This window comes from Scyliorhinus canicula, chromosome 8 (genome assembly GCF_902713615.1).
Source record: "Scyliorhinus canicula chromosome 8, sScyCan1.1, whole genome shotgun sequence".
Lineage (NCBI taxonomy): Eukaryota > Metazoa > Chordata > Chondrichthyes > Carcharhiniformes > Scyliorhinidae > Scyliorhinus > Scyliorhinus canicula.
Window position 1 is genome coordinate 103,521,498 of NC_052153.1, and position 26,177 is coordinate 103,547,674.

The following is a 26,177-nucleotide window of genomic DNA, read 5'->3' on the forward strand; positions in this document are numbered from 1 at the left end:
AGCAATATTCTGGGTGCACACGAGAGTGGAAAGCATGCCTGCCGACAATCAAGCAGGCAATTTAGCCTGTTAGGATGCCAATTGAACACAATTTTACATGGTCCATCTGTTTTTATGTTTGGCGAGTGGGCAGACTGATTGGACGACCTTTATGTTTTAGCTTCAACCTCACTCCAGGATGGGATGAACCGTCAGGGCTGAAATAAAGTTTAAAAATGTGTCTGTGGACTGAGGTTTGTGTTTGGATGTGCTGCCTAGACAGTCTTTGCATAGCCTCTCCATCGCAATTTATTTTGCACAGGTGTGCAGCTCCCTGAGAGAGCTCCGCAGGGGCTGTCCCGCTAAGGGGGCACATTGGAAGTACCAGCCTGCACCCTCCCTTTTCTCAACTCCTGCCCCCTTCCCATCCTCCCTAGCAGCCTTTCTCAATGCATTTTTCATGCTGGCTGCCCGTTAGTTTGTCAGTCAGCGTGAAGTCGCATTCCGAGGTCAACAGTGGTTGGAAGTGTGTTTTACTTCTAGGCTTGCCGAGTGCCTGCACTTGATGGACGAAAAGTTTAGGCCATGGTTTCTCCCAGGAGGAAACTCATAGGGCCAGGTTAGATGTGTTCTTTTAGTTCAGATGTACTGAACCAACGATAGAGGCAATGTTTTAATGTAACAAAATGGGACAATTAAAGAATATATTCCATACTGATATAAAATTACAATTTGTGTATAGCTCCTTTTCTGCCATTATCTTTATTTTCACTCTATATTTGTTTTATTCATTCACAGGATGTGGGTGTCCATTGCCCATCCTTGAAGGCCATTTAAGAGTCAACCATATTGCTGTGAATCTGGAGTCACATATAGGCCAGACCATAAAGGATGATGGATTTTTCTCCTTTAGTGAACCAGATTTTTCAACAACAATCAACAAGGGTTTCATGGTTACCTTTTAATTACAGATTTTTATTGAATCCAAATTTCATCATCATCATGGTGGGAATCAAACCCGAGTCCCCAAAGCGTGACTCTGGGTCTCTGGATTACTAGTCCTGCAATAGTACCACTGCACCACTGCCTCCCCCTGTCTATGTTCCCGTACCAGCCTCCCCGAACAGGCGCCGGAATGTGGCGACTAGGGGCTTTTCACAGTAACTTCATTGAAGCCTACTCGTGACAAAAGCGATTTTCATTTCATTCATTTTTCATTTCATTTCATTTCATGTTAGCCAAAGTATCTGGTGTTACAATCTGATTCAGCAGCACAGCTATTTTTCTTTTTTAATCATGCTTTGAAAAGAACAGATAGTTATAATTTGCTGGGGGTTTATCACATGGTGTTGATACTTATGGTTCTTGGGAATCCTAAAGACGAGGGAAAAAACAGACTGGAAGTTTAGATAACAGAATATTTAATATTGTGTGTGAATAATCTTAGCTAAAGCTACCAAAGGGCTAGTGACTTTGTTCAGGCCTTTGCAATTTGATTCGAAGGAACTAGCTTGATGCAATGGTGTGGGCCCTGGAGCTTTATTAAACATGGGTGTAGAGGTTGATTTGCAGGACCAGTTATGTACAACTCAATGATGACATTTTCATGTGTGTGCTTTGCATATGTTTCCTCTTAACGAGCTCGACTAAATTCCCATTTGTGGAGGATGTGGAATGAATACTTATATAAAGACCTATAAACAGAGTTATGATGCGCTGTGAGGCACAGTTAGAAAATACTATTTGTCTCACAGCCTGTTGGGCTCACCTCTATGTGAGAACACCTTTAACCTCCATTAAGGATTTCCTGACTATGGCTGCCTGGTTTTAACATCATCCAGATGTGGGATATATTAACTTGTTTAAACCTGATTTATGATACAAAGGCACCTTTGTAATCACCTATGAGACCATAAATATTTAAAGAATGTTTTCAAAGCCTCCAGGAGCTGACAAAAATTCCCCAGTTTTTAAACACAAAATTGACTTCAATCTTAGTAAACTGCAATTGTCATGGTTATTTTGGCATACATCAATAAAAGGAAAAACCAAATGTCAATGTACCACTTACTTCTTATTATCCTTGTTTAAGACTGCAGTGTTAATGTAGTTTATTATCTCCTGATTCAGCTCTGCTAAGTGCTGAGTTGAATGCTGAGCAGAAGAAAGAGCTTCATCCACCTTCAGAAAAACAATGTAATTTTTAATGTGCAAGAAAGAACACAGATTAAATGTTTTCTGGAAGTGTGTAACTGGTAGGAATAAATACTGAACATTCTAAAGAGTTCATTTACAGGTATTATCCTCAAGGTGGGCACGGTGGCACAGTGGTTACCACTGCTGCTTCACAGCTCCAGCGTCCCAGGTTCGATTCCCGGCTTGGGTCTCTGTCTCTGCGGAATCTGCACGTTCTCCCCGTGTCTGTGTGGGTTTCCTCCGGGTGCTCTGGTTTCCTCCCACAGTCCAAAGATGTGCAGGTTAGGTGGATTGGCCATGCTAAATTGACCTTAGTGTCCAAAAAGGTTGTGTGGGGTTACTGGGTTACAGGGATAGGTGGAGGCGGGTCTTAAGTAGGGTGCTCTTTCCAAGGGCCGGTGCAGACTCAATGGGCCGAATGGCCCCTTTCTGCACTGCAAATTCTGTGATTCTGTCTAGAATTTCTCACTATATCCTTCTTTTTCCTTTCACCAATACGTATATCAAACTCTTCCCATAGTGATTTGTGCCAAGACTGCATTACCTAATATTGAAAAGAAATTATACCTGCTTTTACTTATGACTCTTAACTTTCTAATTGTAGTGATATTCAGATATCAATATACACGATCAATGTATGTAAATATAGTACAGTAATTTCAACACTAGATGGCTCACAGTCAGATACTATAAGAACTGGTTTCCCGCCTTTTCTAAGTCAGATGACATGATGATGTGATTCAGAACAGTGAACAAGCAAGACATAGAATAGCTAGAGTGAGAGAAGTTAGAACAAGTTTGTTATAACAGTATATAGTTATATAGTTATCTGTATTGTACTTTAATTCTTTATTGTTAGTTTAGTATTGATTAAAAGGATTCACAGTTTATTATTTTATTACTCATTAAATAGTTCATCTTTCAGCAAGAAGACTATTGGTCATTTTATCATCGTGGTGGATTCAAAAGTAATATATATATTTTAGATAAGTCATTATTTAAAATATAACACCAATTGTCAACTTTTATCCCAAGTATTTGTATCCTTCAACATCTTGAACAATTTACCTCAATCACCTTTGTCACTTCTCTTAGTAATATTGAAGAACTTTGGGAACTAAATTCTCTTCCTTTCTGAAAAGGGCAATTTATCATGATTTAGTCTGAGTCACTGCAACTAAATTCTATAATCTCCTATAAAAATGTTCAATAGTATATAAAGAAGCCTAGATCTGATCTGATTCACAACTTCTAGAATGTAGCCCCTACTCCTAAAGCAAACAGATAATTAGCTCTTGGATTAAATATTTATTAAGTAGTATCAAATCTGACAGCCAATTTTAATCACGTGATTCTCGTGTTAGTCATCATGTGGTGAGCATGTTTTTAAATCAGTAAGGTATGAGTTAACATTTGAAAACATACCCTTTCACAAACCTCTTCATATTCAAACTCATCAAGTTTAGTCAGGTGTTCTTCTTCTGACATGAAGAAACCTATATGTTTACTGAAAAACTAAAGGAAAACAAAACAAAAGAATACTTATTTATATCTCAATCAAGATCTTAATGTAGCAACAGATTCCCCCATATTGGATTGTCTGGATCAATACATAAGAGGAAAATCAGATAGGGAGGTGCATGCACCTATAAGTAAAGTCACCATAGTCCCAGATGACCATAGGCTACTTTCCTCTTTGAAGGGGGAGAGGTGACTGGTGGTGATTTAACCTGAGGATCACCACACATCAGGTGAGGGGCAAGGTTGAGAAGGCAGGGCTTTCATGAATAGCCTCAGCCACTTTTATACTTGTAAAGGCAGGCGGTCTAGTTTTATGTCTCTGTCTACTTTACAGGTAACACATGGTCTACGGGAGAATAAATGAAGAAAAAACACGAATAATTAATTAATAATGCAAAAATAAAACTGCAAACGTCAAACTAATCTTCCCTATTTACACTCTTCCTGTCTATTAATTCTCCATTGAACGCTTAGAACATTCATCTCATTTATAAACCTGAACTTCATGTAAGTAAATGTATAAGGAGAGATTTCCTGCTGCAGCACTTTGGGCACATGCCAGAAACATATTCCCAGACCAGAAAATCATGGACCGGGATTATGTAATTTTCCAATAATCACTTCTTACCTGCACCATGACTACCGAGTGGAAAATATTTTCCCTCTAATGATTATTTTTGTGTATAGTAGCTCAAAGTTCAGTGAAATTGCATGCATCTATTTATTACCTCGTTAAGATGAGACAGAATTAAATGTCTTTCACCACAAGCTTCCTGATAACCAACAATAAAAATAGTCACTTGGTTTTGATATATTTTCCGTTCAATCGAATCTAACAAAACTTCCTTCAACTCGTCCTGAAATAAACAGATGTTTGAAAAATTTTCAATTGTTAAAAATTTTAAAGAATGCCATGCTAAATACTAAAAAAGAGAAGTCTAAGTTTAAAAGAAGTATAATGCATTTTTTCAATTTTTTTTCTTTAAATATTCTCTTCATTGTCAGATGATCTCTCTCTGAGAATATAACCACCACTTCTGTGTGAATCTGTTCTTGAATATTCTATTGGCATAGTACATTAGAAGTCCAATACGTGTTTGTTTGAATGAGATGACCCACAACCTGCATGATCATGGAACATGATCCCACAGTAATGTCAGCAGGTGTTAAGGGTATAGGAAGATAGGGCAAGAGTCTGGATCCACTGGGTCCCACCCTTCTTAAAAACCAGTACCATTCAGAGAATGGGTGGAAGGATGTACTTCTTCTTCCCATTCCATTTATGGTTCATCAGCAATTTGTTGATACATTTGGAAACAATCCAGGGCTGTCATGGTGAAGACAGTAAGAAGTCTTACAACACCAGGTTAAAGTCCAACAGGTTTGTTTCAAACACGAGCTTTCGGAGCACGGCTCCTTCTTCAGGTGAATGGAAAGGCTTGTTCCAGAAATGTTTATATAGACACAGTAAGAAGTCTTACAACACCAGGTTAAAGTCCAACAGGTTTGTTTCAAACACGAGCTTTCGGAGCACGGCTCCTTCTTCAGGTGAATGTCTTCAGGTCATTCACCTGAAGAAGGAGCCGTGCTCCGAAAGCTCGTGTTTGAAACAAACCTGTTGGACTTTAACCTGGTGTTGTAAGACTTCTTACTGTGCTCACCCCAGTCCAACGCCGGCATCTCCACATCATATATAGACACAGTCAGAGATGCCCCGGAATGCGAGCACCTGCAGGCAATCAAATCATCAAAGATGCAGAGAGAGAGGTAACTCCAGGTTAAAGAGGTGTGAATTGTCCCAAGCCAGTTCAGTCGGTAGGCCTCTGCAAGTCCAGGCTTGTTGGTGGGGGCCGAATGTAATGCGACATGAATCCCAGATCCCGGTTGAGTCCGCATTCATGCGTGCGGAACTTAGCTATAAGTTTTTGCTCAGCAATTTTGCGTTGTCGCGTCTCCTGAAGGCCTCCTTGTAGAATGCTGACCCGGAGATCAGAGGCTGAATGTCCTTGACTGCTGAAGTGTTCCCCAACTGGAAGGGAACAGTCCTGCCTGTTGATAGTCGCACGATTCCCGTTTATTCGTTGTCGCAGTGTCTGCATGGTCTCGCCAATGTACCACGCTTCGGGACATCCTTTCCTGCAGCGTATGAGGTAGACTACATTGGTCGAGTCGCACGAGTATGCGCCGCGTACCTGGTGGGTGGTGTTTCCACGTGTAATGGTGGTGTCCATGTCGATGATCTGGCATGTCTTGCAGAGATTACCCTGGCAGGGTTTTGTGGTGTTGTGGTTGCTGTTCTGAACCACAAAACCCTGCCAGGGTAATCTCTGCAAGACATGCCAGATCATCGACATGGACACCACCATTACACGTGGAAACACCACCCACCAGGTACGCGGCGCATACTCGTGCGACTCGACCAATGTAGTCTACCTCATACGCTGCAGGAAAGGATGTCCCGAAGCGTGGTACATTGGCGAGACCATGCAGACACTGCGACAACGAATAAACGGGCATCGTGCGACTATCAACAGGCAGGACTGTTCCCTTCCAGTTGGGGAACACTTCAGCAGTCAAGGACATTCAGCCTCTGATCTCCGGGTCAGCATTCTACAAGGAGGCCTTCAGGAGACGCGACAACGCAAAATTGCTGAGCAAAAACTTATAGCTAAGTTCCGCACGCATGAATGCGGACTCAACCGGGATCTGGGATTCATGTCGCATTACATTCGGCCCCCACCAACAAGCCTGGACTTGCAGAGGCCTACCGACTGAACTGGCTTGGGACAATTCACACCTCTTTAACCTGGAGTTACCTCTCTCTCTGCATCTTTGATGATTTGATTGCCTGCAGGTGCTCGCATTCCGGGGCATCTCTGACTGTGTCTATATAAACATTTCTGGAACAAGCCTTTCCATTCACCTGAAGAAGGAGCCGTGCTCCGAAAGCTCGTGTTTGAAACAAACCTGTTGGACTTTAACCTGGTGTTGTAAGACTTCTTACTGTGCTCACCCCAGTCCAACGCCGGCATCTCCACATCATGGTGAAGACAGGTCATGGAGGAGGATAATTTAAAGAGTACTGAAGATGTGACGTTCTTGAATGTAATAGTGAAGGTGCTGAGTTTCTAGAATCTGAAGTAGATATCTGATTTTAGAAACGATGACCATCATAATTTTCTCACAGTTATTATAGAATTGTAACATCAGTGAAAGTTTACGGCACAGAAAGAGGTCACTTGGTCTTTTGGTGTGCATGCCGGTCAAAAGATGAGCCACCCAGCCTAATCCCACTTTCCAACATCTGGTCCGTAGCATTGCAGGTTACGGCACTTTGGGTGCATATGCAGATGCTTTTTAAGTGAGTTGAGGGTTTCTGCCTATACTACCCTTTCAGACAGTGGGTTCCAGACCTCCACAACGCTCTGGGGGAAAACATCTTTCCTCAACTCTCCTCTAATCATTCTACTTGTCACTGATCTCTCTGCGAAACTAAACAGGTCCTTCTCATCTACTCTATCAAGGTGCTTCACAATCTCACTTAAGCCTCCTCTGTTCCAAGGAGAACAACCCCAGCCTATCCAATCTTTTCTCATTGCTGCAATTTTCCATTACTGGCAACGTCCTCGTAAATCTTCTCTGTACCCACTCTACTGAAATTACATCTTTTCTGCAATGAGGTGACCAGAACTGTACACAGTATGCACACTGAGCTCCAATTAATGTTTTACATAGTTCCAGCATAACCTCCCTGCTCTTATATTCTATACCTCGGCTAATAAATGAAAGGATTCCAGATGACTGCTTAACTATCATACCTACTGGCCGTGCTCCCTCATGAATCTGTGGACATTCACTCTAACGTCCCTCCGAAATTACGGTTGAAAGTGCAAGGAGGAGGCATCTTGAGCTGGAGAAATGTAGTCTGTGTTTTTTTTTGGAGATTTACAAAAGATTTGGGGCAAGATTTCCCAGCTCCATCTTCTCCAGGATTGTCTGATCCCGCCGAAAGTCAACTGACTTTTGGCTGGGCCCCGAATCTCCAGCAATGGGTCCCACCACGTTGGGGCAGGGAAACCCTGTCTTGGAAGCAGAGAGAGAAAGAGTGGCAGTAATGTTTGAGATGATCAGCCCGATCATGAGGAGGACAGTTCTATTATACATCATGCACACTCTAATCTGTAATCCATGGAATTTAAAATGTTGAGTTGAACCTGTATACCAGGGAGATAAATCTGATTTGGGAGACTGACTGAGACCTGGCTGGGAGTGGTTATTGAAAATAAAAGCAAGAGAGTTGTGAAAGGGATCAATGGAAGCATGGATGTTGGAGTGGTTTCATCACCAGAGAAAGTTAGATATTGCATAGAAATTGCAAAATGCCAACAAGCCATTTGGCTCCACTGATTCAGATTGATATTTGTCCCAGGTGGGCATCCTCTTCCCAAATTCCCATGCTCCATTTTTAGCTACTTATATATAATGCTGTCATGGTTTCTGCTTCAATTACCAATACATTGAAGGTGATCTATGAAGAGAATAGCACAGTTTATAAGATATTCTTTAATGTGGCACAATATTTGAAAATTAAGTAAGTTTAAACTCACCAGATCATTCACAAACTCCAAATTTGCTTGACAAAATACAGCTTGTACCGGTTTGCATTCTCTTTCATAACCGTCCATGGCCTACGAGTAATAAATAAGGGATTTGAGAAAATCATTGAGAAAATTTTAAGTACCAAATTCCTTTTTTTTTTTCCAATCAAGGGGCAATTTAGCACAGCCAATCCACCTCCCTTTCACATCTTTAGGTTGTGGGGATGAAACCCACGCAGACACGAAGGGAATGTGCAAACTCCACACAGACAGTGACCTGAGGCCAGGAGTGAACCCAGGTCCACTGTGCAGCCCCTACTATCTGATTATTTCTAAAGGGTACTACTACAGGCCACATTTGGATGAATACTGTGTAATGTCAGATGCACATCAAAAAACATCAATATAAGGTAGGAAGCAGATCCTAATTGGACCCATGTATATTAAAGATGCAAGATCATCTGGGAGGAAGTTTGATTACAGTTTGAAATGCTGAAGGATAACTACAGTTGAAGGATAACTACAGTTGAATGAGAAATCACATTTTGAATGTGTCCATTATTGACTTACTCAAGGGGCTGGACAATCCCACTTCATCACAATAGTGAAAATTAGCAGCCTGTGGAGTAGAAGTTTGCACATCCATCTTAGCACACCAACAGACCATGAACAGACCAACATTGTGGCTAACTTAAGTGTAGACAAGAGATCTCCAGATAGCTAATTAGGATTTTCATTCCACAAGTACTGCATAACTCTAAGCTTGCAATTAAGTATCATGGGCGAGAAAAGTCCCGACGCCGGAGTGAAAACCGTTTCACTCCGGCGTCGGAGGCCGCTCCCAGCCCCCTATTCTCCCACCCCCGGGGGGCTAGGAGCGGCGCCGCGTCAATTCTGTATGTCGGGCCTTGGCGCCGCATGAAAGCGACAGCGTGTAAATTACGCGGCCGGCACCGGATAAATTACGTCACCAGCGCATGCACAGGTTGGCCGGCGCCAACCCGCGCATGCGTGGTTGCCGTCCTCCCCGCGGGCACCCCGCAAGAAATCTCGGATTGATCTTAGATATAGAGAAATACAGCACAGAACAGGCCCTTCGGCCCACAATGTTGCGCCAAACTTTTGTCCTAGGTTAATCATAGCATTTTGGACAATTTATCATGGCCAATCCACCCAACCTGCACATCTTTGGACTGTGGGAGGAAACCGGAGCACCCGGAGGAAACCCACGCAGTCACGGGGAGGATGTGCAGACTCCACACAGACAGTGACCCAAGTCGAAATCGAACTTGGGACCCTGGAGCTGTGAAGCAATTGTGCTATCCACAATGCTACCGTGCTGCCCTTAAGAACTTAACCTACACTCCCTTATTCTACCCTAATCCAAGTACCTATCCAATAGCCGCTTGAAGGTCCATAAATTTTCCGACTCAACTACTACCACAGGCAGTGCATTCCATGCCCCCACTACTCTCTGGGTAAAGAACCTACCTCTGACATCCCCTCTATATCTTCCACCATTTATCTTAAATTTATGTCCCCTTGTAATGGTGTGTTCCACCCGGGGAAAAAGTCTCTGACTGTCTACTCTATCTATTCCCCTGATCATCTTATGAACCTCTATCAAGTCGCCCCTCATCCTTCTCCGTTCTAATGAGAAAAGGCCTAGCACCCTCAACCTTTCCTCGTATGACCTACTCTCCATTCCAGGCAACATCCTGGTAAATCTCCTTTGCACCTTTTCCAAAGCTTCCACATCCTTCCTAAAATGAGGTGACCAGAACTGCACACAGTACTCCAAATGTGGCTTGACCAAGGTTTTGTACAGCTGCATCATCATCTCACGGCTCTTAAATTCAATCCCTCTGCTAATGAACGCTAGCACACCATAGGCCTTCTTCACAGCTCTATCCACTTGAGTGGCAACTTTCAAAGAACTATGAACATAGACCCCAAGATCTCTCTGCTCCTCCACATTGCCAAGAACCCTACCATTAACCCTGTATTCCGCATTCAGATTTGTCCTTCCAAAATGGACAACCTCACACTTGTCAGGGTTAAACTCCATCTGCCACTTCTCAGCCCAGCTCTGCATTCTATCTATGTCTCTTTGAAGCCGACAACAGCCCTCCTCACTATCCACAACTCCACCAATCTTCGTATCATCTGCAAATTTACTGACCCACCCTTCAACTCCCTCATCCAAGTCATTAATGAAAATCACAAACAGCAGAGGACCCAGAACTGATCCCTGCGGTACGCCACTGATAACTGGGCTCCAGGCTGAATATTTGCCATCCACCACAACTCTGTGTCTTCTATCGGTTAGCCAGTTTGTTATCCAACTGTTATCCATCTTGTGGGGCAGCGGAGGAAAGGAGTCCATCCTTCAGAGAGGCCCCCTTTTGAGTGCCCCCCCGGTGCTGGATCCCCCCCCCTCTCCCCACAGGCCGCCCCCCCCCCAGCGTTCCCGCGCTGTTCCTGCCGGCAGCGACCAGGTGTGGACGGTGCCGGCGTGAACACGTCGTATTGGGCAGGCCGCTCGGCCCACCCGGGCCGGAAAATCGCCGCTCGTCCGTTACAAACGATGAGCGGCGATTTTCCGAGCGGCCTGCCGTAAATCTCGGCGCCCCAGTTTGGGGGGGTGGAAGAATCGCGTGCGGGTGCCGGGGCGGCGTGGCGGGACTCGCCCGGCGCCCCAGCGATTCCCCCACCCAGCGTGGTGGGGGGGGGGGGGGGGGGGGGGGAGAATTGCGCCCCATATTTGTAGCGACACAGAACACCTCAAATTAATTCACAAGAATGTTATTAAATAAAATTTGACACTGTACAGTTGTGTGTCGGGTGTACATCTGAAAACTGACATTGTGTTCTCATGTAACGTTTCCAAGGGTCAGCATGGAAATGAAAAATAGGAGGGGCTAAAGTGGCACTTCAATGGTAATAGTGCAACAATGGGAAGAGATGTTATTGCAAGTGATTCTCTGCTTACAATTGATTAAATGAGATGTTACGATCTTCGTAGAGACCAGTAACTATATATTTTTTAAAACAAGAAATCCAAACTCCCAATCATTTACTGAAAGAATGAGGGCGGGATTCTCCGGCCTCCCAGCTGCCTATTTCTTGCCGGCGGTAGATGGTATTCTCTGCTCCCACCGCTGTCAGTGGGAATTCCCATTGAAGCCACTCCATGCAGCCGGGAAGCCCGCGGGCAGGAATGCACTGTCGGCAGGACCAGAGCATCCTGCCGCGATGAATGGCGGACAATTCCGACCTGACGCTACAAGATTCTCCAGTCTAAAACAGTAGAATTGTTTACGATACTGTGGTGAATTATATGCCTCGTAATTCACACTGTATTGCCTTGCATGTATTGTGTCCTTGTGGGCGCTGTATGTGAGCCATTGCGCGGCTCTGCCCATAGGGGGAGATGAGGAGTTTGTACTGGGCTCCTCCCTTGGCTCCGCCCATGGTTCCTCCCACCAACCCGGAAGTATAAAGCACTGCAGCCGTAAGCCTGCTCTCAGTTCCTCTGGTTGCAGGCTGGCTTAGTTGTAAGACTATTAAAACCACAGTTTACTTCCAATCACGTGTCCAGTGAATTGATGGTCACATCAATTTAATAGTCTTAGAAAACTTGAAGAAAACTACTATGGAATCAGCCCTCAAACCTGACCGACTAGAACTCGACCTGCAGGCTGCAGAGATGAAAGAAATCTTTCTACACTGGCTCAGATGTTTCAAGGCCTACCTGGCTGAATCAAGCACTTCAGAAACTACAGAGGAGCAGAAATTCAGCCTACTGCACGCAAGGATGAGCCATCGTATCTCTACTCAACTTAACTGTACTACCTCGTATACAGAGGCCCTGGCCATGCTCGACCGAATGTACGTGTGGCCCATCAACGAGGTCTACGCGCGCCACATTTTTACGACCCACCGCCAGCGCCCCGTGGAGTCGCTGGAAGACTTTCTACGCGATTTAAAAGCCCTAGCTCGGGACTGCAATTTTCAGGCTGTAACAACCGCCCAGCATATGGAACTCGCTGTCCGTGATGTATACGTGGCAGGTCTCAGGTCCAACTATGTGCGCCAACGGTTGCTTGAGAAAGGGGCCCCGAACTTGGAGGACACTGTAGCGTTAGCTACAACCATGGAGGTCTCGTTCCGCAGTCTCACCTCGTTCCCCACGGACCAAGCAACCCCATCATGGGCCCCCGACCAGCGACTGCCCCAGGCCTGCGCCGCGCGGCCACCTACCCACTATACAGCAGCAGCGTGCCATTTTTGTGGGTAGCCCCAACAGCCACGGCAGCACTGCCCGACCCACAACGCGACGTGCAGCAGCTGCGGTCGCAAAGGACACGATGCCCGGGTATGCCTAGCGAAGAAAACTCCAATCTCTCCTGCAGCCCAGAGCACTCGCTTCCCAAACTCACAGGCCCACATGCCCCGTAATGCTGCAGCGTGTATGCCGACTCCGCCCCCACCCGACATGTGCGACTCATGGGGGCCGCCATCTTGGCAACCCTCCTCCACGCGGCCGGCCACATGCGTCCATCTTGGACGCCATCTTCCTCGCCGCCCGCCACGTGCGATCCACGGGGGCGGCCATCTTGGGCTCGATCCTCTCCAGCCTCTGAACCTCATCTCGAAGACTACGACCTCAGCGGAAAGTCATCATGGGGCCACTCCAGCACAACTGATCGAGCCGCCGACTACCTGCAACTCAGCGCGGTCACGTTGGACCAGTCGCGTCCGAAACATCTCCGGAACTCTATGATGACCATTAAAATCAACGGGTACAGGACACCGTGCCTCTTCGCATCCGGGAGCACCGAGAGCTTCGTATACCCTGAACTGGTAAGATGCTGTTCGCTACCTATCTTCCCTGCAAGGCAAACTATCTCCCTCGCCTCGGGCTCACACTCTGTTCACATCCAAGGGCGCACCGTCGCGACCCTAACAATTCAGGGTGCCAGCTACTGTAATTTCCAGCTGTACGTACTCCCCGAACTCTGCGCCCCACTCTTACTGGGACTTGACTTTCAGTGTAATCTAAAGAGCCTCACACTCAGCTTCGGCGGACCCCTACCTCCACTCACTATCTGCAGTCTAGCGACGCTAAAAATCGACCCCTCCCCTCCATTCTTTGCTAACCTCACTCCGGGCTGCAAACCCGTAGCCACTCGCAGGAGGTGGTACAGCCTGCAGGACAGGGTGTTTATCAGAACCGAGGTCCAGAGGCTCCTACGTGAGGGGGCCATAGAGGCCAGTAACAGCCCCTGGAGAGGTCAGGTGGTGGTCGTCAAGACCGGGGAAAACTTCCGAATAGAAGTGGACTATAGCCAAACCATTAACCAGTTCACGCTCCTCGATGCGTACCCCCTCCCCAGGATAGCAGACATGGTGAATCAGATCGCCCAGTACCGCATCTTCTCCACGGTGGATCTGAAGTCTACTTACCACCAGCTCCCAATCCGCCCAGAGGACCGCCACTACACGGCGTTCGAGGCAGCTGGCCGCCTCTTCCATTTCCTCCGGGTTTCCTTTGGCGTCACGAATGGGGTCTCGGTGTTCCAACGAGCAATGGACCGAGTGGTGAACCAGTACGGGCTGCGGGCCACTTTTCCGTACTTGGATAAGGTCACCATCTGCGGCCATGATCAGCAGGACCACGGCGCCAACCTCCACCGATTTCTCCAGACTGCCCAGAAACCTAACCTCACGTATAACACGGAGAAATGCATTATCCGCACGACCAGGCTAGCCATCCTCGGCTATGTCGTGGAAAACGGAGTCCTGGGCCCCTACCCGGACCGTATGCGCCCCCTCATACAACTCCCTCTCCGGAAACTCCGCTTCGGAACTTCGACACTCGTCGTTCGAAAAAGAAGCACAAGCCATCGTGGAAGCCATACGACACTGGAGGCAATACCTCGCAGGTAGGAGGTTCACCCTCATCACCGACCAAAGATCGATTGACTTCATGTTTTACAACTCACAAAGGGGCAAAATTAAAAATGATAAAATCCTGCGGTGGAGGATTGAACTCTCCACCTACAATTATGATATTATCTATCGACCAGGGAAGCTCAACAAGCCCCCAGATGCCCTGTCCCGCGGCACGTGCGCCAGCGTGCAAGATGACCGCCTGAAAGCTATCCACAATGACCTCTGCCACCCGGGGGTCACCCGGCTCGCCCACTACGTCAAAGCCCGAAATCTGCCTTTCTCCACCGAGGAGGTAAAAGACATCACCCGGGATTGCCCGATCTGCCTGGAGTGCAAACCGCACTTCTATAGACCAGACAAGGCCCACCTGGTAAAGGCATCATGGCTCTTTGAATGCGAACAGCTGAGCATCGATTTCAAAGGGCCACCCCCCTCGACCAATCGAAATGTGTACTATCTGAACGTCATCGATGAGTTCTTCCCCTTTCCGTTTGCCATCCCTTGCCCCGATATGACCTCTCTCACAGTCATCAGAGCCCTGCACAGTATCTTCACCCTGTTCGCTTTCCCCAGCTATGTACACAGCGACAGGGATTCGTCCTTTATGAGCGACGAGCTGCGTCAGTACCTGCTCGACAAGGGCATCGCCTCGAGCAGGACTACCAGCTACAACCCCCAGGGGAACGGGCAGGTGGAGAGGGAGAACGCGATGGTCTAGAAGACCGTCCTACTGACCCTCCGGTCCAGGAATCTCCCGACCTCCCATTGGCAGGCGCTCCATGCTATTAGGTCCCTCCTATGCACCGCCACCAACCAGACCCCTCACGAACGGCGATTTGTTTTTTCTAGAGGCACTATCACGGGGGTTTCGCTCCCAGCTTGCTTGAAGACACCGGGCCCGGTTCTCCTCCAGAAGCAAGTCTGGGCACACAAAACTGATCCGCTCATAGAAAGAGTGCTCCTACTCCATTCAAACCCCCAATACACTTTCATCGAATACCCTGATGGCCGTCAGGACACTGTTTGCCTCCGGGACCTGGCGCCTGCAGGATCCAACTCCACCACCACTACCGCCGAGGTACCCCCACGCTACACCCCACCCAACCCTTCGCGCCCTGTGCCCCCGCACCTATAGGTTCACTGCCCATGCTCCGCGCCCCCGCGCCTATAGGTTTCCTGCGCTCCCCGTCGCACCGGTCGGGTACGAAGCTCGGACCGAATCACCCCCGGAGTCCACCATTGTACCCTCACCGACCTCCACCACCCAGCCACCCGAAGAGGCTGCAACCCCGGTGCTCCGCCGATCCCAAAGAACGACTCGGCCACCGGACCGGCTCAATTTGTAGACCTGTCACCCCCGCCGGACTTGATTTTTTTACAGGGGGTGAATGTGGTGTCTTTGTGGGCGCTATATGTGAGCCGTTGCGCAGCTCTGCCCATAGGGGGAGATGAGGAGTTTGCACTGGGCTCCACCCTTGGCTCCGCCAATGGCTCCTCCCACTAACCGGAAGTATAAAGCACTGCAGCCGTAAGCCTGCTCTCAGTTCCTCTGGTCGCAGGCTGGCTTAGTTGTAAGACTATTAAAACCACAGTTTACTTCCAATCACGTGTCTAGTGAATTGATGGTCACATCAGATACACAAGTCAAAAAAGCAAAAACTAAATACTGTCATAGACAACCTTCCATATCCTAAAACCCAACATTAGCAAGCAAATTGCATTCTATTATAAATGGCAGATATAGCGAAGACAGATTTTACATATCAGCTCAGCAGTCAGAGGCCAAAAACGAGAACCGCGCCAGGTGCCAAACAGTTTGCGATGCTACCGGCCCGCCGTTGATGTGGGCTGTCACGGGAGGGTGGGGGGGGGGACCGTTCGTAGCACCACCGTGCCAACCCGAGGATCATATGTATCCATTCCGGGGCAACCCTTGTCCCTGCCCGTCTGCCCCACTGACCACACATAATCCCCGCCGACTGCCGAGATCTTTGGCCGCCTGGCTAAAGGCTACCGCAAATAGGCAATTGACAATCGTGGTTAAGTGAGCACTTCACACAACCCAAGTGGATTCCTGTGGGTGGGCGGACGATGTAGCAAGTGGGAATCATTGCCTAGCATCCCAATCACACCTTGATGCCTGGACACTGTGCCTGAACACTGCGGGAGGCAACACCACACACAGCAGCCAACATCCCAACGCCCAGGGGATGGGACACAGCTCCGGAGACATGTCCACAGTCGGAGGATGGGTGGATGCCTTGGAGAGGGGGAGATGTCAGGAGAGATGGGCCAAGGGTTCGGAGGTCAGCCCGCATTGTGGAAGAAGGTAACAGAGGCATCATACTGGCTGTGCACAAAGGTGTTTTTTGTGTTTGACAATTCCCCACCCTCCCGATTGTGCTGCCCCCTCCCCTACCCCCAGCCCCTCACCTCCTACCCCTTTGCCCCGTTGCCCTCAGTGATCCTCAATGTGCTCGGCCCTCCTATCTCTACCACTACATCTAGGTGTGTCCCCAGGATACACATCAGAGATGGAGGCAGCCAGCTGCTTACCATGTCTCTTGGCCTTCGATGCCCCTGGTGGGCGTCCTCCGGGGGCTCTGAGGCCGGATGACCCCGGCTCACTAATGGATGGCACATGCACAACCATGCCGCCCATCCCGTGTGCTGGCTGCGAGACACAGCCTCACCAGAGCAACCGCCATCGCCACTCCATGGGATGGGTCCGGGTTGGCACTCAGCACCCCCTCCTCCTGGACGCTGGGGTTCACCTTAGGATGGAGGGGCAGCTGGTTCAAGCTCTGGCTGCCCCTGTATCATCTGACTCTGCCAGCTTTGGCAGCTCCCCATGGTCCACACCACCGAGTTAACGTCCTCGGGGATGCTTCTCAGTGACTGGGACATGCTCTGCAGCGCCTCGGCAATGCCCACCTGCAACTGGGACAAGCTCTGCAGTACCTCGGCCATGCCCATCTGAGAGTGGGGCATGTCCCACAGTACCTCATCAAGGTCTGCCTGGTACTGAGTAACATCCCCCAGTGAGGAGACCATTCTGTTGAGACTCTCAGCCATGGCCGTCACTGACTGCGTGACGCCTTGGACACCTTCACTCATGCTGCCATCATTGTGCACCAGACTCTCCACCGTGCGGTCACCACCATAGCGACTTCTCCTGCGCCTGTAGCCTCTGGGACTCTTGCAAGTGGCTATGGACCTGCTGGAGTATCACTGAAATCTCCCTCTGAATGTCCCAGGTGCTATCTAAAGTCTCCATCAGCCCTCCGACTGCTGTTTCGCCTGGAGGTTCCTGCCTCCACTTGATGCACATCATCAGCAGTGTGGTGCTCACCAGATTGTGCCCCAGAAGCCTGACCATTAACATGTCCCACCGAGGTGTGTGTATCTGCGCTGGTGGAGGGTAAGAATGACAGCTGTGCCGCGACTATTACGGTGGCATCCTCGGAGCTTTCCTCTGAGGTGGTCTTCTGGGAGGATGGGAGGGTGCCGCCCAAAATGGGTTGGCGGTATCAGCTGGAGGACCTGCGGGACAATGCACATGTGGTCAGTGATAGGAATGGGTCAGTCAGTAGGGCATTCACTACTCACGTTTGACAGGTCCTCTAAGTGGAACCTGCTGATTCTTCACCTCGGTGACATCCCTAGCCTCCGCGTTGGTGACCGCTTTGTCCTCAGCCACCCCAGTCACCTCCAGGGCATGCTCCCCGAAGGTGGTGAGTATTAAATGTCCGGCACACCTCCGCCAGTCTGGGCCTTCTCCCAGTGATTGTGAGAGAGCTTTTCCTGAGGAATTACAGAGAGCATCATTAGCCATACACGTGGTTCACAGTGATGGGCGGGGGATGTGAAGGAGGGTTGGAGGGGGTTGAAGAGGGACGGGGTAGAGAAAGGTTTGGCGGTGTTGAAAGGGCAGGGGGAGGGTAGACTTTCCTGTGGAGGGTGTACAGAGCTCCCAATGGGCAGGCGGGATGGGGTGTGGGGCTATGATGTCTACTTACTTGTGCTGCCGGTTTAGATCAATGGCCTGTTTCCTGCACTCTAGGCCAGTCCTCCTGGTCACACTCCCGGCACTCACAGCCGCCACCTCATCCCAGGCAGCACTGGCTGCCTTGTGGCTAACCTTCTGGGACCCTCGGGGGAACAGGAAATCCCACCTGGCCTCCATTGAGTCTCAACGCCTCCCTAGATCAGCTTCCCCAAATCTTGGGGCCGATCTCCTCGGTGTCATTGTTGCGAGCTGCCTGGGGTTGGCTGAGCAAGTGCTGCTTAAGTGCTGCTCGACCTTGTTAGCGGAGGGGCTGGCGAACGCAATCCAGGCGACTCATCTGACAAGCCTTCATTTGCCCAGGTTCTAGGTTATCATCTAAATTGACACATGTTTGCAAAATCTCCTCATCTTGGGCTGGAGGTTTCGTTTTACTTCACAGTCGAGACAAGGAAAACCAAAAATGTTGTCTTCAAGTAACAGAAACAGTTATAGCAACTAAATCTTTTTGATTCTCAGCTTATGGATTTAGCCAATGAACTCACCAACTTCTCCTGAGTTTTGATAGTTCTGCCTCTTTTTATTTACTTTCAACCAGAAGCTTGATTTTTAATCCCAGCATCAACCTTGGTTCCCTTAGAAACTGGGAGGGTCCGTTTCCCTTTTCAGTTAGGATCTGTCTCACAAAATGCAAGTTTTGCCCATAGGTTCCATCACAAAGGATATAATGAATATTTGCCTAATTCCTAAATTCAGCGAGGAAGGGTTTGAAATATACTTTGTCTCATTTGAGATAATTGCGATAAAGTTACAATGGAATTTTGACAATTCTGTTATGTAGCGATTTGGTAGGAAAGCGTTGGGAGGTTTATTCAACACTTTCTGTTAAACAGTCCACAGACTATGATATATTTAAGAGTGCTATACTTGGTGTATAGGAGTTAATCCCTGAAGTTTATAGGCAAAAGCTTTGAAATCAGAGGAAGAGACAGAATCAGGCTTTTGTGGAATTAGCTTGAGAAAAATAAATGATTTTTAATTGATGGTATGGACTATGAAGTTTGATCAAGATTTTGAACATTAGGAGAGGTGTTGTTAATGGAGGAATTTAAAACAGTATTCCTTTAGGATCAAGTCCGAAGAAAACTATAAGATTTCAGAGAAATGTCAGTTTTGCCTTGTTATTGCGTATTATTCCAGAAACATGTTGGTAGCATCCAAAAACACAGAAACTGGAGACAAGAGGTGTGATAGCGAATAGAAACACTAATTTCAATGAGGGGGGTAGCAGAAATGAAAAGACAGATGCTTCTCGGAGTGGTGACAGGGACAATGTGAGAGATAAAAATAATTCAAGGGGACCAACATGTTACTTTTGTTATTAAACAAAACACGTGAAGCCAAATTGCTGGAAGTTGAGGGCTAAGTTGATAGTTTGAGGCCGTATCTCGTGTTTCTCCACGAGATGCTGTACCAATGAGTGAAGTTGTGACAAAGCAATAACATCTAATATATTTACAGTGGGTGTAAAACAGAACATTAAAATATTATGAAATTTTAACATTAGGGTCCAGTAACTCCATTTTTATCCAATCAAGGAGCCAAAAAGATTATTAGTCTTAGAGATACTGGGCCAGCTCAAAGCTTTATGATAGGAAAAGACATGTATTTTCTCTCCCAGGAGTTTGCCAAATAGCATATTGTGTAGAATGAATTTAAATGTGCTTTAGTCAGTGGGCCTGTTATTGTAGGAGTGGCAAATTGCCTGTTGTTAATATTCATCGTATCTTAGGGAATAATCTCGCTGGAGACCATGTCCTGCCTCCAGGTGTTTCCACAAAATCCATTGAAATGGGTAAAAATAAGTCAGGTCAGTGAACTTTGAAAAACAAATGGTTGTCTCTGAATCTCTTGTAAAGGACAATGGTTTGACTTAAGAGGTGCCGAAGGAATCAAGACTCAAACTTTTAGGGGCAGCACGGTGGCACAGTGGATTAGCCCTGCTGCCTCACTGCGCCAAGGTCCTAGGTTCAATCCCGGCTCTGGGTCACTGTCCGTGTGGAGTTTGCACCTTCTCCCCGTGTTTGCGTGGGTTTCGCCTGCACAACCCAAAAGATGTGCAGGGTAGGTGGATTGAACACGCTAAATTGCCCCTTAATTGGAAAAAATGAATTGGGTACTCTAAATTTATTTTTAAAAAGACTCAAACTTTTGAAATTGAAAAATTATTGAAGCCTGAGAATGATGGTAAAGAGTGAAAACCAACTGGTAACAAGTTGAGCCTCCCTGTAGACCTCAAGCCACAGGTGTCAAAATAGAATACAACTACAGAATTCCAGGCTCACGAACAAACAAAGAGAAACAGTACTTTAAAGCAAAATGATTTGGCTCTAACTGATACTACTATCACTGTGGTACTACAAGGATGGATTCAAGCCCTAAAATGGAAAATGATATTTCAAAACATTGAAATTAATGCTCTATTCACCATCACATCTTTTATCTCCAGTTTCTTTGTTCTTGGCTGCTACCAACATGTTTCTGGAATAATACACAAAGTTGTGGCACTTGCTCAAAGCTCACACAGTGGGAAGACAAAAAACAGAAAGAATGTAAAATAATGCAAGAGTTTTTTTTAATTGGAACACCACGTAACCTCAACAAGGGGCCTCACGGTAGCATGGTGGTTAGCATCAATGCTTCACAGCTCCAGGGTCCCAGGTTCGATTCCCGGCTGGGTCACTGTCTGTGTGGAGTCTGCACGTCCTCCCCGTGTGTGCGTGGGTTTCCTCCGGGTGCTCCGGTTTCCTCCCACAGTCCAAAGATGTGCGGGTTAGGTGGATTGGCCATGCTAAATTGCCCGTAGTGTAAGGTTAATGGGGGGATTGTTGGGTTATGGGTATACGGGTTACGTGGGTTTAGGTAGGGTGATCATTGTTCGGCACAACATCGACGGCCGAAGGGCCTGTTCTGTGCTGTACTGTTCTATGTTCTATGTTCTAAGATTCTTCAACAGCAAAGGAGAACTGTAGTCTTGCATTTAAGGAGAAAGACGACGGAAATAGTTGGTTAGCTGAGACTTTTTAAAACTGCAAACCTTAAATAACATATAGCTCCAAAAGTGAAGGGTGATCCAAAGACAGATTTAAAAAGTCAAAACCCGAATAACAATGTATATCTGTTTCTAAAGAACCTCAAAATGAAATACTAAAACCAAAGGATAAGAAACATTACAGCATTTTGGGTCCACAATTTACATCTGCTACTACTCAAAAGCAAGAGGTATTATCAGAATTTCAGCAATATTGGTCTTGGTCAGGTTAACCAAACCAGACCAAGGATACAATTGTCTAACCAAGCACATGGAAACATGGTAAAATGTAATCATCATGAGAAAGGAGATGCACGACAATGCATCTTGGAAGGTGAAGCCATGGGTAGGAAAATAAATTCTCATCTATACAAGAAGAAGAACTTCTAAAAATCGACTGTAAGTGGACTTTAAATCCTAACTGTTACATGAATTTGGGTTGATGCAAGTTGAGCATTATGATGCTGCCAAGATGCATTTTTAAATGGGAAATGTGACAAGATGGGGAAGATCATTACTTGCGCTGTATGTAGTAAGTTATTTGTTAAAATGTGTAGAATGTTAGAAATCGTTACAATTTGGACAGTAGTTATGGGAAACTCTTTGTGATGGTGACTTAATTTCTTTCGGGGAATGTTACTATTATGAGGTTTATATGTGTTGAGACTTGGCCTGAAGGTCAATGAGGGGGACTACGTGACCTGTTTCAAAGTCTGCCTGACAATAAGCCTGGGTGGTTTGATCATTAGAGTTGAAAGGGGGCCTATTTTGTTTTATTGGGAACAAGGTGCATGGTGTTTACGTTTGGAGACAATGGCAGCAGTCTGTGTACTAACAGAGGATAGACTGTGAGTTTCCAATGACCCAAAAAGCTGTTGAGAATGTTGGGTTGCAAACAGTCATGTTTTGAACTATCTGTTTCCTTCCAAGATAAAAGAGGGTCGGGGTCTCAACGATAACTGATCATCATTTCTACCTGGAAACAAGTTTATATGTTTTAGGGCTGAGCCTTTAAGATACAATAAAACAAGGCTGGAAGATTCACCTAGCTTGTACCAGAGGATACGTTTCTGGGCGAAAAAAACCTCACTGTGAAAGACAGTTCTGAAATTAAATGTTTCTAAGCTGATAAAGGAAAAGTACAGAAATAAACCTCGGAAACCAAGAATCACTTTGGACTGGTTCTGGGAGAATGCAATGTCTACTCAAAGGACAGCATAATATTTACCTGATAGTAGTTCTGTTATACAGTTTATAGTATACATTTCTTCCAAAAATCGAGTTTAGTCAACAGGGCATTCGGTCTGTTTGTTACAGCAAACACATTAAAAAGTGAAATCTTGCCATGTAATCCATTCAGCTATTAACTAGAAAGTAGAGTTTCTTTTTTAAATGTTATTGGTTTCTACGGAGTTGATAACAGCAGAGATTCAAACATGGAGCTGCAAGGGAGAGGATACCAATTTGGCAGGCTATAAAACTTTCAAGGGCTTTGGGAGGGGATATAGTGTAGAAGAGGCTGACAGTAAAGTAAGATAGGTTCATTTACAAGTATTTACAATGATCTGCATAATGCAGCATTTCATTCCCAGTGCAATCCTAGCTGGGAGGTCTTATCTAACCAGCACCTGATCTGGGCCTGCTTTTAATCTTTGCTCATATTGAGCCCAGGTGGTAGGCCTCCGTCCCGTACCTGGGGAACTCGTACACCATGAGTGCTACAGGGAGATCGATTAAGGTTTCCCCGTGGTCCTCGTGGGAGTTATGACACCCCTCCTCCCCAAAGTTCCTCTTCAGCTGCCAATGAAGGGGGTTTTCTGTGCTGCTTCCCACCGGCTGTTTCTCTGCCTGCAGTGGCTCTGGGTCAAGTGGAGTGTATTGAGTAACCGAATACTGCTTCCTAGTTGACTGCTGAAGAGCTATAACTGGGACCTTGGTGCCGGACACACTGTCATCAGCCGGTGCGGACACATCTGTATCCATTCAGATCCCGAGTCACCGCCCTCTTGCCGGACCGGGTGTGACGTCCCGGACAGCTGAGCCCTCAACCCAAGACGTGGCCCCTGATGCGTCTTCAAACAATTCCTGATGTGTACTGATGGTAGCATACTTTCTGGACTGTGGGCCGAGCTCTACCTGCAAGTATGTGTGGCTCATGTCCAGTTTCGCAAAGGAGCATCCACCAGCTAATCTGGTGGATAAATCCTTGACCTGGGGAATCGGATGATGGTCCAGATGCGAGGCCCTGTTGACAGTGAGCTTAACATCCCCACAAAGCCAGGCTGTTTAATCGGGCTTTATCACCACACCACAGGCACAGCCCATTCTGCAAATGGAACAGAGTGTATAACCCCCTATTCTGCAGGTGTCTTAGCTCTGTGTTGACCTTCAGGAGCAGCGCGTAAGGGATGGGCCTCGTCCTGAAGTATCAGGGTGGAGCAGCAGGATCTACATAGATATGGGCTGTGATGCCCTTTATCCCGCCCAAACTCTCCTGGAAAACCTTGAGGTATTTACCCAGCACATCTTAGAGATTCCCGGTGCCCATCCAGTAGACCCTTTGCCAATCAAACCGAAGGACACTCACCAGTCTCTACCTAACAAGTTGGGACATGGTCCTTGCACTACCACCAAAGGAAGGTGGACGGACTGCTGCCCGTACGTTACCAGACTCACTGTGGTCCCCACAATCTTCGATGGTTCCCCCCATTTAGGTTGCCAACCTCGCTCTGGTATCTCACAATTGCAGCGGGATGATACCTGTGTGAAGCCGTCGAAACTTGTAGAGATCTACAATGGAGATAGCAGCCCTAGTGTCCATTTCCATCGGCACCAAGTGCGCATTGACCTGCAAGGTGATCTGGATAGAAGCGACTCTCGGAGCCGAGACACTGTTCAATTGCATCAAACAGTCGTCCTCTTCCGTGACTTCCATGTGCAAAGCCCTGGTTCGGGGCGACCTTGGTGATTGGCACGACGGCGTGCTCAGCACCACACTGGGCGACCATGGCCCTCACAAGTCCCTTGACCACAATACCGTCAAGGCGGCCGACTCTCACCTTCATCCTTAGGTGAAATATCCCATTGGGCAGCGGCAACGCCTGACACCCGAACACTGCCACGGACCTGCCTCGGCAATTGCTCTGTGACAGGATGCCTGGCTGGTCATCGAGTCATAGAATTTACAGAGTAAAAGGAGGCCACTTGGCCTTTCGAGTCTGCACTGGCTCCTGGAAAAAGCACCCTACCCAAGTCCACACCTTCACCCTATACCTGTAACCCTACCTAACCATTTTTGGACACTAAGGGCAATTTAGCATAACCAATCCACCTAACCTGCACATCTTTGGACTTTGGGAGGAAACAGAAGCACCCGGAGGAAACCCAAGCAGACACGGGGAGAACGTGACTCCGCACAGATAGTGACCCAAGCCGGGAATCGAACCTGGGACCCTGGAGCTGTGAAGCAACTGTGCTAACCACTGTGCTACCATGCTGCCATCCTGCACTGTCCCATTACTGATAGGGATTCCAAAAAGAGTGGCCCAAATTGTGGACACCATAGTCTATAGAGCCCGTCAGCTCCTGCACATCTTCCTCCACGTGTTCACGAGAGAAGGACGTGTTCAATGGTCCGCTATCTAAAGTAGTTTCCGTTAACAGCTTCCCTTGCGTGGCTGTACTGTGTAATACTATACATGAGCCGGTCCGTCAATATCTGCAATAGAGACGGCCCGAACACGCAGTGTTCAGCCAGGTGCCACAGATGGGTCAAGAAGTCCGTGACTGATTCACCAGGAAAGCACACCGCGTGTTAAATCGATACTTTTGCATAATTAGGGAAAAGCTTGGGGTCTTAGTGGTCTGAAATCATAGCAATCAATTCATCAAAAGACCTGGAGTCCGGTGCAACCGGGTAAGTCAAACTCTTTATGATCCCAAACATCTGGGTCCCACATGGGGTCAGCAGGAGAACTTTCTGTTGGTCTTCCCCCAATATTCCATTTGCCTGGTAGAAGTATTTCATGTGTTCCGCATATGGATTTCAATCCTCCAGACCTGCATCGACGCGACGAGCCCCACAGCAAATGTCTGGTGGCTAGGTGAACAGATGGACGAGTCCAGAATTTCCGTTAATCCTCGTCGCCAATACAATGATGCAGAGGAGACGGATGATAAAGTACGATAGATTCTTCTATACGTATTTACAATAGTCTGCATTACACAGCATTTCACTCCCAGTGCAATCCTAGCTGGGAGGACATATCTCACTAGGCCCTGATCAGAGCTTGCTTTTAACCTTTGTTTAGAACGAGCCTAGGTAGTCGGCATCCTGGGGAGGATTGTACTCCACATGGGGTGCGCGTACTCTACGAGTCCCACGGGGAAATCAATTAAGGTTTCCCAGTGGGGTTTATGATGGGAAGGAAGAGGGTTTTCAGGGTTTGCAAAAACAGAGGAGTCAGAACAGAGAGAGTTTTATTAAGGAGGCCTGATGATGCCAGTTTTGAAAGGCAGTGAATAGTACCCGAGGGACCATTTTCTAAGTCGGCTGTCGGCTATCAGGAATAAGAGGAAGGGAAGTTGTATGGTCAGGAATTTGATCAAAATTTTGGTTAAAGAAGATACGTCTTGCAGAAAGACATGTCTTGCAGGAGATATGTCTGGCAGACAACATGCATTTGAAAAATGTGTGAGGGAAGATTGTTGAGAAACTCGAGAAAGCGCAGCAGGAACCTTAGGGGAGATTTGGGTTAGTGTGCTCGGTGGACGAGGGATCCAACGGCAGAATTGATTTTCACAACACTAGAGATTAAAATATTCCATT

The 26,177-nt window shown here is 47.2% G+C and overlaps 1 protein-coding gene across 1 annotated transcript in view; it reads right to left on the bottom strand.

The window, feature by feature from the left end:
- The window catches only part of LOC119970422 (golgin subfamily A member 4-like), a 529,556-nt gene that overhangs the window by 496,941 nt on the left and 6,438 nt on the right, over positions 1-26,177 (bottom strand). Inside the window, exons 3-6 of the mRNA XM_038805016.1 lie at positions 8,304-8,384; positions 4,425-4,553; positions 3,601-3,690; positions 2,051-2,160 (exon numbers count right to left, since the gene is read on the bottom strand). Of these exons, the coding sequence (XP_038660944.1) occupies positions 2,051-2,160; positions 3,601-3,690; positions 4,425-4,553; positions 8,304-8,384 (410 nt within the window). The remainder of the gene's footprint in view (positions 1-2,050; positions 2,161-3,600; positions 3,691-4,424; positions 4,554-8,303; positions 8,385-26,177) is intronic.